Source organism: Mesoplodon bidens (genome assembly GCF_964165515.1).
Source record: "Mesoplodon bidens genome assembly, chromosome: 12".
Taxonomy (NCBI): Eukaryota; Metazoa; Chordata; class Mammalia; order Artiodactyla; family Ziphiidae; genus Mesoplodon; species Mesoplodon bidens.
In genome coordinates, this window is record NC_138168.1 from 83,868,987 (window position 1) to 83,886,467 (window position 17,481).

Here is a 17,481-nt window from a genome sequence, read left to right on the forward strand (position 1 = left end):
CAGGCTCGGTAGTTGTGGAGCACGAGCTTAGTTGCTGCTCAGCATGTGGGATCTTCCCGGACCAGGGCTCGAACCCGTGTCCCCTGCATTTGGTGCCACCAGTGAAGTCCGATTTTTTTTTTTTTCAAAGACAGTTAAGTGTTAGGATTAAATAGTACAGCAAACATGTTAAAGATAAAATGGGGCGAGGTTAAGAAGCTGTGAAAGAGTAAATGGTCAATGCATAGTGGGCTTTCTTGGGAGATTGAGGATTGAAGGCAAGGGACCAATTCAGAAGTTTTGTGGTCTTGCAGGTGTAAGCCAGAGTCAGTACCACAGCCTCAGTCCCAGTTCTGGATTCCTGAATTCGTCTTTCATACCATTAACTCCATTTTACTTTAAATGGACATTTTCAAACAATGAACAGAAGTAGACAAACATATAGCGAGCCCCACACACCCGTCACTCAGCCTTCAACGATTATATGGCCAGTGTTGTTGTGTGTACACTTGCTCTTCCTTCACCCCCCCAATCCCCGCCCTCAATATTATTTTGAAGTAAATCCCAGCTATTGTATCATTTAATCTGTCAGTATTTCAGTATATAGCTCTAAAATATAAAGGGCTTAAAAAAAGAAACACAAACATTATACAGTTATCACATTTAAAGAATATTTTTTCATACCAATTATCCAATGTTGAAATTTCCAGTAGTTTCATAAATGGATTAAATGTTTCTGTTTAATTTACATTGTGGGGTAGTTTGAGTCAAGGTCCAAACAAAATCCACTCTCATAATTGGATGATACCTTTTCATCTCTATGGTTTTCCTCTTCCTTCATCTCTTCATCTCTCCCTCTTTTCCTCTCTTCCTCTCTCCTTTCCTTTTTGCTGTTACAACTTATTTGTTGAAACTAGGTCATTTTTCTAGTAGAGGTTCCCACAGTTTGAGATTTGCTGACTGATTTGCTATGGTTTAATGTATTCCTCAGCCCTTTTAAATTTCCTATAAATTGGTAGTTAGATATACAGGCTTTATCAAACTCATTATCAGATTTTTTTTTCCTGCAGGAATATCTCATTGCTGTTCTGATCATTAGGAGGTAAAGGATGTCTTGATTTTTCTCATTTTTGATGACACCACCAATGCTCACGATAGTCTTTTCCCTCCCTCTTAATTTCCAGTTTTTTTTTGTTTGTTTTTTTTACTACATTCTTTTATAGTCATCTTTTTGCCGTAAGACTGCCAGTAACAAACAGCAAAATGTGTTTTGTAGCATATTGCTACCAGGCAGTGTAGCTGTTAACATGATAAATATTCTTGGACATGAGCCCAAGTTTTGTTCAGTTTTATGTTTGTCCTCATACATTTATTTTGTATTGCTGTGTCTAATTCTAACTGTAAGCTCTTGGAAGGCATTCAGTCAGTAATTCACCAGGCTTTTGAGTACCTGTCGGTGCTCAGCGCTGGGAACCCAAGAGGAAGTAAGAGTCCAGTTCAGGAGATACACAAACAAATAGTTTAAGAATTTATAATGCTGTATTTTAAGAATACATCTGAAGTTGATGTGAGGTAGTTGTTTGGGGGAATGGAGGAGTTAATTTCTAGCAGGATCTTGAAGACAGCGATGCTTCACAGACACAGAAGGAAGGGCACCCACCTGGACTGAGAGAGTTGCACGTGCAGACAGGTGGCCCTGTGGAAGCCTGTGAGCAGTCAAGTGCATGAAGCTGGGGACTTGCGCTGGGCCCGGGGGAAGGCCAAGATGAAGCTGGGGTGGCAGCTGGAGGTTGTTTGATGAGCTTTTCTGTGCCAGAGCAAGGACTGTGGACCTCATTCTGTAGGCACCACGGAGGAGGCCTGTCCAGGCAGTAGCACAGCATGGCCATTTGTATTTTAGCAAGCCTGCTCTGGTGGCGGGGGGGGCAAGAGGCTGTAGTGTAATGGAGCTGACAGCTGGAGGGAAGATGAAGGGGGTGGACTTGACAGTGATTTTGGTCTGGTCATGTGTCAGATCTATATGGATGGTGAGAGAGGTGAGGGGTGTGGAATGGCTCTGAGAAGTCCATGTGGATGGTGATGCCCTTGACCAGGTGGCCCTTGAAGGAAGGGGATCAGATGTGAGGAGGACAGTTAAGGGAGTCATTTCTTGACATACAAGGGACTCCTTCATAATGCAGTTAAAATATATGGGACTTGAAGTAGAGAGATTCGGGAATCATCACCATCTAGGAGTCTGCGTGGAGTCTTTGGAGGGAAGGAGAGGAACCAGCAGAGGATCCTTCAGCGAACGTAATCTGAGGAGGCAAGATGGGTCTCTTTATCTTGTTTTCCATCAGCCTGTGGACCTTAAACGACTATGTGATGATAATGAGTAGTAGGTAGAGTGGCCTTGTATTCAGATTTGTGGGAGTTTGAAGTTTTGATACTTTTTAATTCATAATATTATAATTGAATGTTTTGGAAGTATCCCACACACAAAATACTTAAGATTCATAATTTTTGAAAAGGGAATTTGGGAGAATAGGTGGAAGCTAGGATAATACCTTAAAAAGTTAAAATTACATCAAATCCTTACGATAATGCTTGAAGCTTACAGGTGTCTGTAGAGTACAGCTAGGGTGGAAATGAAGATTTGTCCATCCCGTTGAGTTGCAATGAGCTCAGACACTAGCTGTGCACATTGCTTAAGGTTTTGTTTCCTCCTGGTAAAAAACAAGCTGATAGATAATAGGGACCATCTCCTGGGGTTGTTGTAAAGGTGGAGCGTGCACGGCACCTGTCGCGGAGCCCTGCCTGCAGTGTCCGCTGTCCTAGTCAGTGCTCTTCCCATTAGGGCGTTCCTGAGGACGCGGTGGGGTGATGGGTCCATTCTCGAAGTGGATACTTTATAGGTTTATATTGTTTTCTTTTTGGAAAGGATATCTTAAATTTATGTATCTGCAAACTAAATTAGGTCAGTAGCACGGGAAGTTTCTTGGGCAGAGTGATGAGTCCATGTGACTGGCAGCCCCATGTGGCCAGCAGGCATCTTCTCTGTGGAGTTGATTGCGCTCTCCTCTCCACTACAGTGCCTTACGTGCCAGGACCCGATCTGTTTCCCGTTAGTATTCGGGATTGATGATAGGAGTTTCCAAAGCGGGAAGAGAAAAGGAGCGAGAAATCATTCTGACCTAGATACTGTGAGATGTTACGAGGCCACTCAAATCCTCATCACCTCACTTTAGATGACTGCAGTAGTACTAAGTACCATCATCCTTCTCTTTCTAGTACATCTGTACTTCATGTGATTGTTGGAAAAACCTTTCTTAAATAACATGAGAACCATCACATTCTAGATCTAGAAGCCATAGTGGCTCCCTGTTGCCTTTCTTTCAGATCTGAAGCTCTCTCTGCAGGACTCCAAAGACAGCCAGTGTTTGCTAGCTTCTTGGCTTATCCTCCCCAACCTCTTAGCACCACAGCTGTTTGTTTGTCTAAATTGTTTTCTTCTGTTACTGTCTACCAGTCCTCCCACCTCTCCCCTGGTCTGAGTTTGCTGCCTTTTGTTCTGTGGTTGGGCATACCCTGATGCTAAGGTCAACATCTTTAGCCGGGTGATGGACTGTGAGTGTTTATTGACACTTCTTTTGCTGAGAGCACTTTGCCAGCCTCCATCAAAATTTTAAATGTACCAACCCTTTGGCAGAAGTTCCCCTTGTGGAGAGTAACGCTACAGAAATATTTCAGCTGAAGATGTATGCACAAGGATGTTTATTATAGTGCTGTATGAAGTAGGGAAAGACTGGGAACAACCTAAACGTCCATCAATAGGGGACTGGTTAAATAAGTCACAGAACTGACTAATACAATACTGCATAGCAAAAAAAAGAGAATAAGGTAGATGTTTAGATGCAGATATAGAAAGAGATATATAATGTATTGTTAAGGGACCACAAAATAGACTGTGTACAGCAAATACGCTCCAGTTGTTTTTAAAGGAAAAAGGATTTAAATTCACATTTATTCTTGGTTGTGCATTGAATGATTGTGGAAAGATAACCTATTAGCAGTAAGCTTTGTGGAGGGGATCCTGGGAAGTAGGAGACAGTCTTTCTTTTCATTGTTTATCTCTCTGTATCTTTTGAACTCATACCCTGGGAATATTTTTCCTTTTCAATTTTTTTTTTTTTTTTTTTTTTTGCGGTACGCAGGCCTCTCACTATTGTGGCCTCTCCCGTTGCAGAGCACAGGCTCCAGACGCGCAGGCTCAGCGGCCATGGCTCACGGGCCCAGCCGCTCCGCAGCATGTGGTATCTTCCCGGACTGGGGCACGATCCCGTGTCCCCTGCATCGGCAGGCGGACTCTCAACCACTGTGCCACCAGGGAAGCCACTCAAATTTTTTATAAGTGTCCTTGACGTTACTTACTTACTTACTTACTGACTTATTTTGGCTGCGTTGGGTCTTTGTTGCTGCGTGTGAACTTTCTCTAGTTGAGGTGAGCGGGGGCTACTCTTTGTTGCAGTGCGCGGGCTTCTCACTGCGGTGGCTTCTCTTGTTGCGGAGCACAGGCTCTAGAGCGCAGGCTCAGTAGTTGTGGCGCACGGACTTAGTTGTTCCACCACATGTGGCATCTTCCCGGACCAGGGCTCCAACCCGTGTCCCCTGCATTGGCAGGCGGAATCTTAACCACTGTGCCACCAGGGAAGCCCTGTCCTTGACATTTTATTCTACATTTTCTTCATAGTCCCATGTTGCCATTAGTACTTAATTCATTTCATTATAAAAGAAAACAGAAGTACTCCTGCTCTTGGCCTTTACACTAGAGCCAGGACATAGTTTTGACCTTATCCTTCCTCACAATAGCACAGTATAACTAGTGTTTCCTTCCTGCTCATCCTTCACACTGTAAGATGTTAAGCACCCAGTGAAGGGACTGTTCCATACAAGGTATTCAATAAATGTTTAGACATTTTTAAAAATAAATTTATTTATTTATATTTATTTTTGGCTGCGTTGGGTCTTCGTTGCTGCACGCGGGCTTTCTCTAGTTGCCGCGAGTGGGGGCTACTCTTTGTTGTGGTGCGCGGGCTTCTCGTTGCGGTGGCTTCTCTTGTTGCGGAGCACGGGCTCTAGGCACGCGGGCTTCAGTAGTTGTGGCACATGGGCTCAGTAGTTGTGGCTCGTGGGCTCAGTAGTTGTGACTTGCAGGCTCTAGAGCACAGGCTCAGTAGATGTGGCTCACGGACTCAGTAGTTGTGGCGCGCGGGCTTAGTTGCTCCGCGGTATGTGCGATCTTCCCGGGCCAGGGATCAAACCCGCGTGGCCTGCATTGGCAGGTGGATTCTTAACCACTGTGCCACCAGGGTAGTCCCTAGACATTTGTTAAAAGTAACATCTAAGTGAAAACTTCTGAAACAAATGTGTACATGCCCCTATCTCAAGCTCTTTTCACACTTTTTTTGTTTTGTGAGTCAGTCTCTGTTTTACCATTGATCTATAACATAAAGATGGTTAAAACCAGAATCAGTCAGTGGTGAAAAGCTTGTGAGTGAGATGAAGAAAAATAATACTGATAAAGGATTCTGAAAGGATAAACCACACTTCCCTTGTGTGGCTCCTTTGCGTTGTAGCATTATCACAGTGTGACACTCTCTTAAACAGTCACAGCTGTGTATTTTGTCACAGTGACAATGTGTGTGTGTGTGAACTAGTGTGCAAGCTGGTGTGCACTGGTTTAAACTTTTGAATATCAGAGACTGCAGTGATGTGTTGAACATGAAGGCTGCGCTTAGTTGTTGTTTATAAAATATGGTGCTGAATGTATTTCTTATTTTCTAATACAGACATTGGCCTCTTGTTGTCTGTTAAATTACTTATTCCTACTTACTTTTCCTGAGATGAAAATAAGTACCTACCAGAAAATAAATATAGCTCTGAAGGGAAAAAAGCTCAGGTTTGTTGTGATATATAACTTTTATATCTTTATTAAAGCTGCCAAATGTAGACTTTATAGTCCCAGTGTAAGTTATATATAGATGATGGTTGTTTTAGGTTAAAACTTGGTACCTTTTCTGGATGTTCTCTCAGTTAAATTAATCCTTATGTTCAAACGTAAATTGAAGCAGAACAAGTTCCATTTTCAGTGATTCTCACTAAATTTTGTTTTGGTTTTATTTCCAGCTGTATTTAATAACTGAAAGCCTCTTGTGGTTAAGAATAGTGTTTGAGATTTTGGTGGAATCTAATTATTTAAAAATTTTAAGCCTTAAAAGATGAAATGTAGAATCATAGTAAAATTTCCTGATGGCTTTCATAGTCTGTTAGTTCAGTGTTGCTTATTTTAGAGGGGACCGTATCCACATTAAAATGTGTATTTACTGTACTTGTAACGGTCTTTTTCAGCTCGTTTAAAAAATCAGTTCATTTAGCCACAAAGAGAAAACAAAAGGAAATGTAAAAGGCTTATAAGCATAGGGCATGTGAGCCTGTTCCTGTTTCTTAACAGTTTACTAAGACAAGTGTCTGAGCACTGCCCGTAAACCTTGTGTGCACATGTGTGTGTTTGAGGCACAGGTGGGGATCTAGTTTGTTTGCCCATTGCGAGGCTGTTCTGCTCCTTCGTGGGGGGTTTTTTGTAACAGGGTGAAGGTCCCTGAATGGAGGCCTTGTTCCCGGCTTGATTTTGAAGTCCTCGCTGTTAATCTAAAGGAACCTGCAGGACATGCAGCTGGAAGTCCATGTGACAAGTGAAAGTCTGGGATCCAGAGCAAGTAGTGTGTGTGTGGGGGGTGTGTGTGGGTGTGTGTGTGTGAGAGAGAGAGAGAGAGGGGTTTTGCGCCCCCCCCCAGTCTAATTGTTACCCTCTGCCAGCAGCCAGACTGAAGAGCTACCCTTTTAAATATCCTTGGGCTGCCTGTGCTTGGAGACCTCCCCTAAATGTTATCAGATAAAAACCTGGACAACTGAGTGTAATTCTCTTACTAAAGTATAGTACTGACTGGGCATTCTGCACTGCTGTTAGAGGTTAGATATCTTGATTGGTTGTTTGGGGGGTTTATGTAAAAGGAAGAAGAGTTGCTTGGGAAATGCTGGATTGTTGGCATGCTCTTTGCTTCAGAGCCTGTTTAAAGGCAGGTTGCACCAACACTTGGCTAGTTAAGTCTAGTTTGTACAGCTTGTGTACTTTGAGTACCAGCTATTGGTCCAAAGTTTCTTGGCTTAAGAAGCTGTGTCATTTTAAGTGTATACTGTATGAGAAAGGGGTGGGGCAGCAGAAGCTTTTTATAGGGTTTCAACTCATTAACATTAATTTTTAAAGTAATATTTTGAGACTGTAACAGGGGAAGTAGAACTTGTATATTATGTTTCTTTCATTCTAACACATATTTAAACTGACAGGGAAGAAGGAGAGAATTTTATTTTTAAGTGATATTTTCCATTCTTTTTTTTTCTTCCCAATCAGAAACTGGTTCTTCAACTTTCAGTGCCAATTAAGACATGCTATAATCAGCATTTTACACTCTGTGCTGCTGTTTGACTTCGGGTGTAAATGGGGGTAGACTGTTTAGTAACTGAGCATGCATAGTTAAATGCTAGAGATCTGACATACAGTAAGTTTGGTGTGGTATTTGGTTTATATTTCAGCATAATACTGAAACCATGCAGAATTCCTCCTGGAAAAGTGTTCAACAGGATGCCAGAAAGGCCGTGTCACTGATAAGTTTCTCTACTTCAGTAGGTTTTTTCAGTGTGTTTTGTTCCCCACTGCTGTTTTATCCTTTATTGTGGTCCTTTGGTTAATGTGCCACGTGAACATGAAATTCTATACGTGAGTGTTTATTGGTTTTGTAGAAACCCCAGGATACTGTCAGCTTAATAACTGTGTTGTTTTGTGGGTTGCTGAGAGGGCATATTAAAAGTGAGTTGATAATAAAGTTTTCATTAATTATTTTAACATTTTCAAGGTAATATTAAAGACAGTTAAACCAAAATCAGAATTAAACAATAACATGAGCTTTTGGTTTGCTCTGGTTTAAGAGAGTTTGGTTCCAGCTGGCTTTCTTTCCCTTCTATGACTGACTGTCACCTTCCTGCAGAACTCAAATATGGTCTTTAGGTTGTATGGTTGCATAATAAATTTAATTGTTAATTATATGTATTTTTGCTCTTGATGATTCACTACCTTTTTGTATTTTATTTTTGCTTTTGAGAAAGTGTTACAGAAATGAAAATTATAACATAGATGTTTGCTTAAATGTAAGATGAGTTGATACTTTGTGATAAGCCTTTGCTTCATCTTGATTACCAAAGAAGCTTATAACTCATTGAGATATTTCTTTATATTTGTGTTTGTTTAGGATATGTCTCAGGAAGGCTATGGAACTAGGTCTCAACCTTCTCTGGCTCCTGGAAAACCCAACCATGAAGACTTGAACTTAATACAACAAGAAAGACCATCAAGTTTACCAGTAAGACTATTAATGTACTGATTTGGAAATTCAATGAGTTACAGATTTCTAAAAAGAGCATTTGTTTTTGTTTATTCTACTTTATATTGAGACTTGGGGGAGAAGCTTATGGATTTCAGGTATATTTGTGATTTATTAATTTTTATTTTACAGTTTCCTTCTCAAAGGAGCTGTGTAGTCCTGAATAAGTCTATTTCATTTGTAGGTGTCTCTGAGTCCAGTGTTGTAGGTATCTCTAAGTCCAATTGGAAGCTTTTATTTGGCTGATAGGTTTTGTGGCAGAAAGGTGTTTCTGTTGTACAGTTGTGCTTTGCATAGCCTGTTGCTTTCTGGTAGTGATTCAGAGCAGAGGTATCTATATAGGAGTTACATGTAAAGGAAATTCCCATTTGGCAAAGAATGAGATAAAGCATCCAGTGGTAGTTTGAGTTCCTTCTGGGACTTCATGTAACGAGAAGTCACCCAATCTCTTTTCACCCAAAAGAAAGTATTTTAGTTTAAAATTGGAAAATACAACTTATAAGTATTTCTATTAGCAAATTATTGGGTATATATTGACTAGAGTAGTAGCTAAATTATAGGTTACATGTTAATGCCCTTAGATAGTTCACCTGTGCTTAATTTTCTTTTTTTTAATCCCCCCATGGGCAACCTCATTTAAATGAGATATTCCTTATAACTTCAAAGAATATATTTGTGCAAACAAATTTTTATATATATTTTCTTGTTAAAATATTTTGATGTGAAGACATTGTTATTGCTCAATCTCTATTAAGAAGTCGTATTTAAGACAGGAACTTAGACTAGCCATGATTTTAATTTGAATCTTAAACATGTTTACATTAAGTAAGATTTATTATGTTACTTCTAAACATTTGAGAACCAGCATTTGTAAAGAACGTTATACATGACATTTGGCACATACCATACCCATTTTTAAGTTATATGTAGCCGTAGAGTAGAAGGTAAGTGATGGCTACAGGATGTGTAATATCTTTGAATCTGATGCACATGTATTTGAAACCCTAATTTTTACAGCTTTTATTTCTATGGTGGGAAGTGGGTAAAATTTACTGTGGTCATTTTTTAGTCACATTGGAATATTTATTATCTAGTTATTTGGTTTTTGAAGGAATGAAAAAGGTAATGGACTCTGTGTTCTAAGCTGTAAGCTTTTTTCTTCAGCAGATAATTCACAGCTTGGTGAGCATGGTGTGTGTGTGTGTGTGCGCGCGCGTGTTCGTACGTGCGTGCGCGTGTTCGTGCGTGCGTGCACGTGCACCTGCATCCGCAAATGCACGTGAATGCTGTTGATAAATGCAACATTTGCTGAACATTTGGAAATTGGCTTGTGGTTTTAGGAAATTTAAATTGACTCATGGGAAGGTGGGCAGTGGTTGACAGTGAATTCTACTTTTTTACCACAGGATTTTTAGTGTTTTAGATAAGCCCAACTTTTTAGGTTTGTCATTGGCTGTTGATGTGTACTGTTTTACGGGTTGGAGAATTTGTTAAAGATTGATACCGATTTTCTACATAGCTATAAGAATACTTTGCAGCGTACTGCTTTCTTCATATCCATTTGAACTTCTGTGTCACCTACTAGGCTATGCTTCTTTTCACTGCTCTGCTTTGGAATCAATGGTTGACTTTCAACTAACTGAACAGCATAACTGGGGGGGAATGAAGTGTGGTAGTCTCAGAAAACTGAAGAGTTCTGCTTTGGGATGGTGCAAAGTTGATTACTGGAAAAGGAGCTCAGAGTATGTTAAGAAGTGAACCAATATATTCTTCAACAGTTTAAGTCTTTTGGATTGTTCTTTTTGTATACATATAATGGCTAACTTTATTCTTTAACGTTTATCTTACTTCCTTCCCTAGGGGATTTAAGGTTGCTCATAATATAAATTTTCTTACGAAGCTATTAAAAAATGAAACGCCCTAATTGGTGGTTTCTTTTTGTTTTTGTAACTCACAGATAAATAGCATGCTGATTTTAATTTTGATTTTAATTTGAATTTCAAACATGCTTACATTAACTAAGATTTATTATGTTACTTCTAAACATTTGAGAACCGGCATTTGTAAAGAATGTTATACATGACATTTGGCGCATACCATACCCATATACTCAATAACATTTCAATAATCTTTTTTTAGAGAGGAAAGTTTCCAGGTTTTATGCTGAGTGCATAGAAGCATCAGTTACTGAATAAAGGACAAATTGTAGATTGGTTGGTTGTACCTACCTAAACCTCCTGCCCCCAATCTGTTAGATGAAAATTGGCTTTATTTAAATGAATTTTAGTGCTCCACTTTTCTTTCAACAGGTTTTGTTTGTGTAGAAAGTTTTTCTATATAGAGTCTACAAATATATTTTTATTGATATAGACACTGCATCAATATGTTATATAAAACAAAGGTAATTACAGTTTTGGGGAGAGATTTGTTGGTATTCTGTATGGCTCTAATATGTATTTTTACTCTAACTTGGATAAATTGATTCTATAAGTACCATGAAACTGTATTTATCACATCTGAATTTATTAGGTGTTTTGTAGATTTCTGCTGTGTTTTTTCCTTTTCAAGTGTTAGTGATACAAATTTTGTCTTTTTACTTAAGGTTAAAGGCCATCCATCATATTTGTAATCTCTCGTTTTGTAATTTTGAACCAAGGAAATTGTGGGTCTTATCTGTATGTTTAAAAATATGTGGTAAAAATGATTCTAATGTATAATCAAGTCTTTATCCATTACGTATGTGACTATAAGAAGGAAGCTTCTTAAGTAGTTGTTTCTTAATTTTTTCCTTAAGTTGAGTTAGATTGATAGAGTTTGTAATGTTTTTCTGCATGTGGGGTATTTTCTGTAGTGTATTTTTGTTATACAGTTAACTTTCCATTACAAGAAATCAAGGCATTTTCTTATGCTAGATCTAGAATTTGATTCTCTCAGCAAGTTGTCCTCTCACCATTGTTTAAATTGGTATTTGTCTATATTTGCATTTCATTAAGTTCTTGGTGATCCTCAGTAGTTAATGCAGTTGTGTTTTCCATCTGACCGAGTTCTTCAGGTCATCCACATAAAGCCAGTGACTGATAACTTAATATTTGTCATCTTGTTGTCTTGGTGCCATGACCAGTAAGTAATATTTACTTTTCACTTAATGCACTCAGACCTAAGCTCAGAACAAATCTTCCTTAATAATGTCTACTGCTGTCTATACCTCTTAATCATATAGCCTTCTCCCTGTTGAGGTTCATTAGCTTACATATCCTTGGTGTTACCATTACTAACAAATTTTAACATACAGCATGTGATATAAAAATTAGCTTGAAGAACTGACTCTATCTCCTTGGAATATTATCACTTAAAATTTGAGCACATTCTATAGTTTTTTTCTACCTCTAATATTGATATGAAGTGAAGCCATCATTAAGTAAAATATACAGTGGAAGGTCTAAACAAATGCTGTAGCTTATCAACTCCTTTATTTTATAAACGTTGAGTATATCTCAATTTACACTCTGACCCCCCAAATATGATTTAGTACATTTTTTGTTGAGTCTTTTTTAACTTTTTCATCTCTTATGGCATTTACTAGTCATCCTTTTATTGCAGTTACTTTTTTTTTTTTTTTTGCGGTACGCGGGCCTCTCACTGTTGTGGCCTCTCCCGTTGCGGAGCACAGGCTCCGGACGCGCAGGCTCAGCGGCCATGGCTCATAGGCCCAGCCGCTCCGCGGCATGTGGGATCTTCCCGGACCGGGGCACGAACCCGTGTCCGCTGCATCAGCAGGCAGACTCTCAACTACTGCGCCACCAGGGAAGCCCTATTGCAGTTACTTTTATAGTTGTCTTGCCTCTCCCTCTCACCCTCAACAGACTAGGATCTTTTCACAGTATTTATTATGTTTTATTCAGTAAGTATTTTCCTAATAGAATTTATATAAGAATTTTTAAATACATTCTTCCCCTAGTTGCAGAATTTTCTTTTAATTGCTTACAGGATCTTTTCCAAGGTATTGAATTGACATCAGAAGAGTCTATGTTCTCCATATGCTACTGATACTAAAGGATTATATGAATGTGGTATCTGTATTGGCAGGGTGGTTTTATTCTTAAAACTATTTTCTTTTATTATAAAATGACATTTGAGTTTTACTTTGGTAAACTTAACCTTCAAGAGAAGAAAAAGTGGGCACTTTTGTATAATTAATCTAAAAGTAGTGTGAAACATTCTTTTCTTAGTAATGTATATTTTTAAAGAAAAATATTTATTTATTTATTTATTTAGGCTGCGCTGGGTCTTAGTTGTGGCACGCAGGATCTTCACCGTGGCATGCGGGATCTTTTAGTTGCGGCATGCGTGCTCATAGTTGTGGCATGCGTGCGGGATCTAGTTTCACAACCAGGGGTCGAACCTGGGCCCCCTGTATTGGGAGCACAGAGTCTTATGCACTGGACCACCATAATATGTATTTTTAATTGTAAAAGTGAATAAATTGACAAACAGTCATCATGATTTCAGTGAATACAGTAAATACATGTTTATACATATTATAAACATGTATAAAAAAGTCAACAAAAAAAAGGTTTTGAGTTTTTATATTCCTTGCTCTAAGCAAATAGTGCTTTCTCCTCCAGGAATCTGAAGAGTTGCTGATACTCCTCAGTTTAGAAATAACTTATTTGTTTTTTTCTTCAGAGAGACCTACCACCGGTTTGTATTTCAGGTAGCAGGTCCATTATTCTGTTTACCTAAGATACAGAGTATGATCAGTCATATTCTAAAGGCCTTTGCGAAGGCCCATCAGGTCATTAAAAATCTCTTTCTGACCCTTTCTTTCTTAAATAGGAAACATGAGGTTGACATGAAAAGGGTTTGATCTGTCCAAGTTTAGTAAAAACCCTAAATGTCCCGTGGAATAGTGCTTATGGCACTTTTGTTGAGCTTGCAATTAGAAGGAAATGTTGAGGTTTAGATAAAACATATTCTTTTTCCCCTTTGTGAAAGGAAGGAGGTAGTATATGCTGGTTGTTCTTTGAAATAGAGGGTGTTAAACAGGATATTGGAAGCCTGAAAGAGAATGGTTGAAAAACTGTTATTACCAAGAATATTCTTTGGGGGTTAGGTATTAGCAACAGAGCATGCAGTGATTTCCCTTTACTGAAAAAGAATACTTCTGTGTGTGTGTTTGTTTTATTAATCTTTAATGACACATGTTGGGTTAGGGGTAAATGGTCATGTACTTTGGAAGCATGTATGAAAAATGATATGTTAATAGGGACATTTTAAGTGTGTGGATTTGATAATATAGTTCCTATGAACAATTAGAAACTATTGGAAAAGCTAGGTGGAGCAGTTTTTAACTGGGTTTTGCATTTACCAAGTTCTCAATCCATCTAAGAATACAAATTGTTAAGATGATCTTAACCTGTTAGTTGTCGGGTTTTTGCAAAAGTTAAAATCTACCAGGTAAGAATTAGATGTTTAGCTGCTGAATGAACTTTTTCCAAACTTTTTTTTATTTGTATCTTGAGCTTGAATTAAGTGGTTGTCATTAAAAGGTTAAGAGTGTAACTGTCTTCTGTTGATGGATCGTTCTCAAATCATCCTGAACATTTAAAAAATTCTAAGTTAATAAAAGAGAAATTGAATCTGTTGTCCCCTTCTCTCAGTGTTCAAGCAGTGATAATCCCTGTGTGCAGCTGAAGACACCAGCTGTCTGTTATCAGTGTTTCCTAAATGTTATTAGGGTATGTTGGGTCCTGAAGTCATGGAAGTCTTAAAAAGTGGGCACCTGGTGAATGGAGCAGGAGGTTCTCTGAAGGGAGTGTCTTGTCAGCGAGAGCATCTGCAGACACAGGTAACCATTTGCATAACTTTGAAACTGAAGGCACAGACACACTTTGATACCTTGGAGCAGTGTTAAATGGAGCGTACAACATTCCGTTTCTTACCTAGGATTTACCGTAATTTGCAAATGTAATTTTAGTCTCTGGTCTACTCTATATGGAGACGACAGTTCTTTTTGGATTCAGTTTGAGAGAAATATGAAAAGACCTTACTTGAAAGTCCGAATTTAGGAAAAGTGATAGTGACTCTGACAGATGTTTGTTTTCCAACATGGATTATTTCTTTAAGATGTGATATTCTGTAATTTTATCCCCCAGAGTATTTTTGTGATATTTTGAAAATAGGGGAAATACTTGAACCTTGAGCAAGGTAAGAAGTCATAGGAAGTGGGAAGGTATGTTTCTCTCTCTTTCAAAACAATCTTCCACTTAAATATTTGTTCTGTAAATGAATGTTCAATAAAACCTTACCAGTTTGGATTTCTTCCAGGTTACAGCAGGCTAAATATATGGAAAGCTTGAATAAATTAATATTTAAAAAGAACTATAGTTTGTTTTTAAATAACTCGAATGTTTGTGTGCAAAGTGTTTCTAATTTGAGACCTTTCAGTCCTTTTGAAATAAATGGATAATTCTAAATTCATTATAGCTGAGATATTTGCTTAGTGGTGATGCATTATTTTCAGAAATTCATTTAATTTTTAAAAACACATTTTAACTCAGCATACCTCCTGTAGACCTTTTTACATAATATTCTGAAGCTTTCCATTTAAAATATGGGGGAAATGAATTTTAACCCATTTTATGGGCCTGTCAATTCCAAAAAAAAAATAATGAAGGAGTACTGCAAAAAATAGACACTAGACAAAACTGGAGATGAAGAGAGGCTGAAACATAACTGATTTTCAGGATATTGGTTTTGATAATAGAAGGATAACTATGATCTATAGTTGATAAATGAGGCTCATTAAGTAAGCGATGATAAATGCAGATATTCCTGGCTAATAGGAAAGTCAGCATACAAATTTTGCTGAAACAAATGGGAGACTGGAAGGTTTTGACCAGCCTTTCGGCTCTTCAGATGACCTGTGTGAGGCCATGGATTGGAGCCTCCTCTGTGGCCTCACAGGCTGGGGTGCACGTAACTCTCAGGTCTGAATGCAAATAGCCGCAGAACCATACCTGGACATAAGCCTCTTTTCCTAGAGGGGCCGTCTCTGAGCACAAGGGGGTGAGCAGCAGTGTTGGGCTTTAGTACAAACCACAAAGATCCGTGTGTGTGAGGGATTCTCACATGTGGGCACGGGGGCTCCAGTAGGACAGTTAGCAGCAGCATAGCTCCTTCGAATTTTAATTTTCATTTTTTATGCTAGAACGAAAAAACGAGTGATGTCCAAGAGGTACCTTTTCATATTTTAACCTGCCCTTTCTGTTTCCACAAGGCAGTTCTTGGCATGCTGAGCCAGAAAGCCGCCTCCTTTTCTTCCTGGTGCTTCTCCCATTCACTGGTATGGAGAAGGGGGAGCGGGCTTCCTCCAGATTATACAGGCATGGCCATTGTAAGACGTTGAGCTGAATGAAGTTTACTTTACATTATCCAAGTTAGCTGGGAAGTAAATTTTAGTTTGCAGATTTCCACTTTGTATGTAACTGAAGGCACACATCTGTAGTATCTAACAAGAGATACATAACCAGCAGGAGCTCAGAGTAGCATTTGTGGACTGGTTAATTGCTTTTATTTTTCTTTTGAACTGGAAGGAACTATTTTGAATATTAGCTGTCAGTTTAGGAGAGGAAATAAATATATGTAGAGAAGGTTCTTACCTGAGAGCGAAAATTTCTATTTTTCCTTCACAATGTAAAGGTTTAGAGGTGTCTCTCTCTTTCTCATCTTTTTTCTTTGCCTTTGCTAAATTGTAAAATAACTGAATGGTCTTGTTTTCCTTTGTTTGGGTCAAGAAATTTTAGCTGAAAATTGTTACTGTGTGAAAGAAGATTATTGACTCAACAAGCCTTCAATTTTCCGTGAATAACACTCCCACCCCCTAGCTTCAGGAACATGCCGTGCATGCATTCTATTTTAAAATACAGACTGTAATTTAAAACAGGCAGTTTGATGCCCCACTGAACTTTGTTTAAGCCTGGAATAAAAGAGGGGAAAAAAGCTTTAAGCCACAAAAAAGTGACTAAGCTTTCTCAACCACTTTTCTTCATAATGCATTCTATTAAAAAAAAAAGTTTCCAGGTACTATTGTTGTCTCTTCCCATACGACCTGCATTTTATCCAATGTTAGATTGTGGTGTGTGCGTTTTTTCCCTTTATTTCATTACCGGGCTGGCATTGACTTTTTAACATGTTCAGAGTAGTTTGCAGTGGGATCTGCGTGCCGTGTGCCTCTGTGCATGTTGTCCACATTCAGCGTGTGTGAGAACATTAATTCTAAAATGAAACCCATAGTTTTTAGTATTCATTCATTCATTTTTTAATTTATTTTTTATTTATTATTTTTTTGCGGTACGTGGGCCTCTCACTGCGGTGGCCTCTCCCGTTGCAGAGCACAGGCTCCGGACACGCAGGCTCAGCGGCCATGGCTCACGGGCCCAGCCGCTCTGCGGCATGTGGGATCTTCCCGGACCAGGGTACGAACCCGTGTCCCCTGTATCAGCAGGCGGACTCTCAACCACTGCGCCACCAGGGAAGCCCTAGCCTTATTCTTTAGGTCATGCGGGAGCCGTGGGCCTTCTTGTGGACTCCGTCTCCAACATCTCAGGGATTGCAGAGGTTCCCCTCTCTCCCCATGGGATCAGTTTGGGAGTCTGATGTATATGAGTCAGGGAAGCCTGGGGAGAAGAAAAGTCCCTGTGAGAAGTTGAAAAGTACATATTCCAGGTAACTTTATGGCCTCCTGCTAAAGTGGGGGGTAGAAAAGACAAATAAGGAAGCTGCAGGACAATGAAGTCTTGTCTTTGTAATGCACAGTCTAATGCCTTTTCCTACTGGACCAGTGGGAACCCAGCAGGGACAGTTTTCTGAACCAAGATGATCAGGTGTGAGTGGATTTTAATTTCATGCTGGTGGAAGGAAGGTCCTGATGGTCTGTACCTGAGGTCTCTATTTACTTCTGACACTCCAGGTTTACATTTGTATATTGTAAAGTAATTGCGTAATAACTCTTTGCTTTTTAAACTGA

General features: G+C 39.1%; 1 protein-coding gene across 7 annotated transcripts in view; it reads left to right on the plus strand.

The window, feature by feature from the left end:
* ARID1B (AT-rich interaction domain 1B) overlaps positions 1 to 17,481 on the plus strand; it is a gene marked incomplete at its 5' end in the record, with an annotated part of 416,596 nt that overhangs the window by 150,463 nt on the left and 248,652 nt on the right. For all 7 annotated transcript variants that reach the window (XM_081251587.1, XM_081251591.1, XM_081251588.1 and 4 more), the window contains one exon: positions 8,322 to 8,432. In XM_081251587.1, coding sequence (XP_081107713.1) covers positions 8,322 to 8,432 — 111 coding nt within the window. The remainder of the gene's footprint in view (positions 1 to 8,321; positions 8,433 to 17,481) is intronic.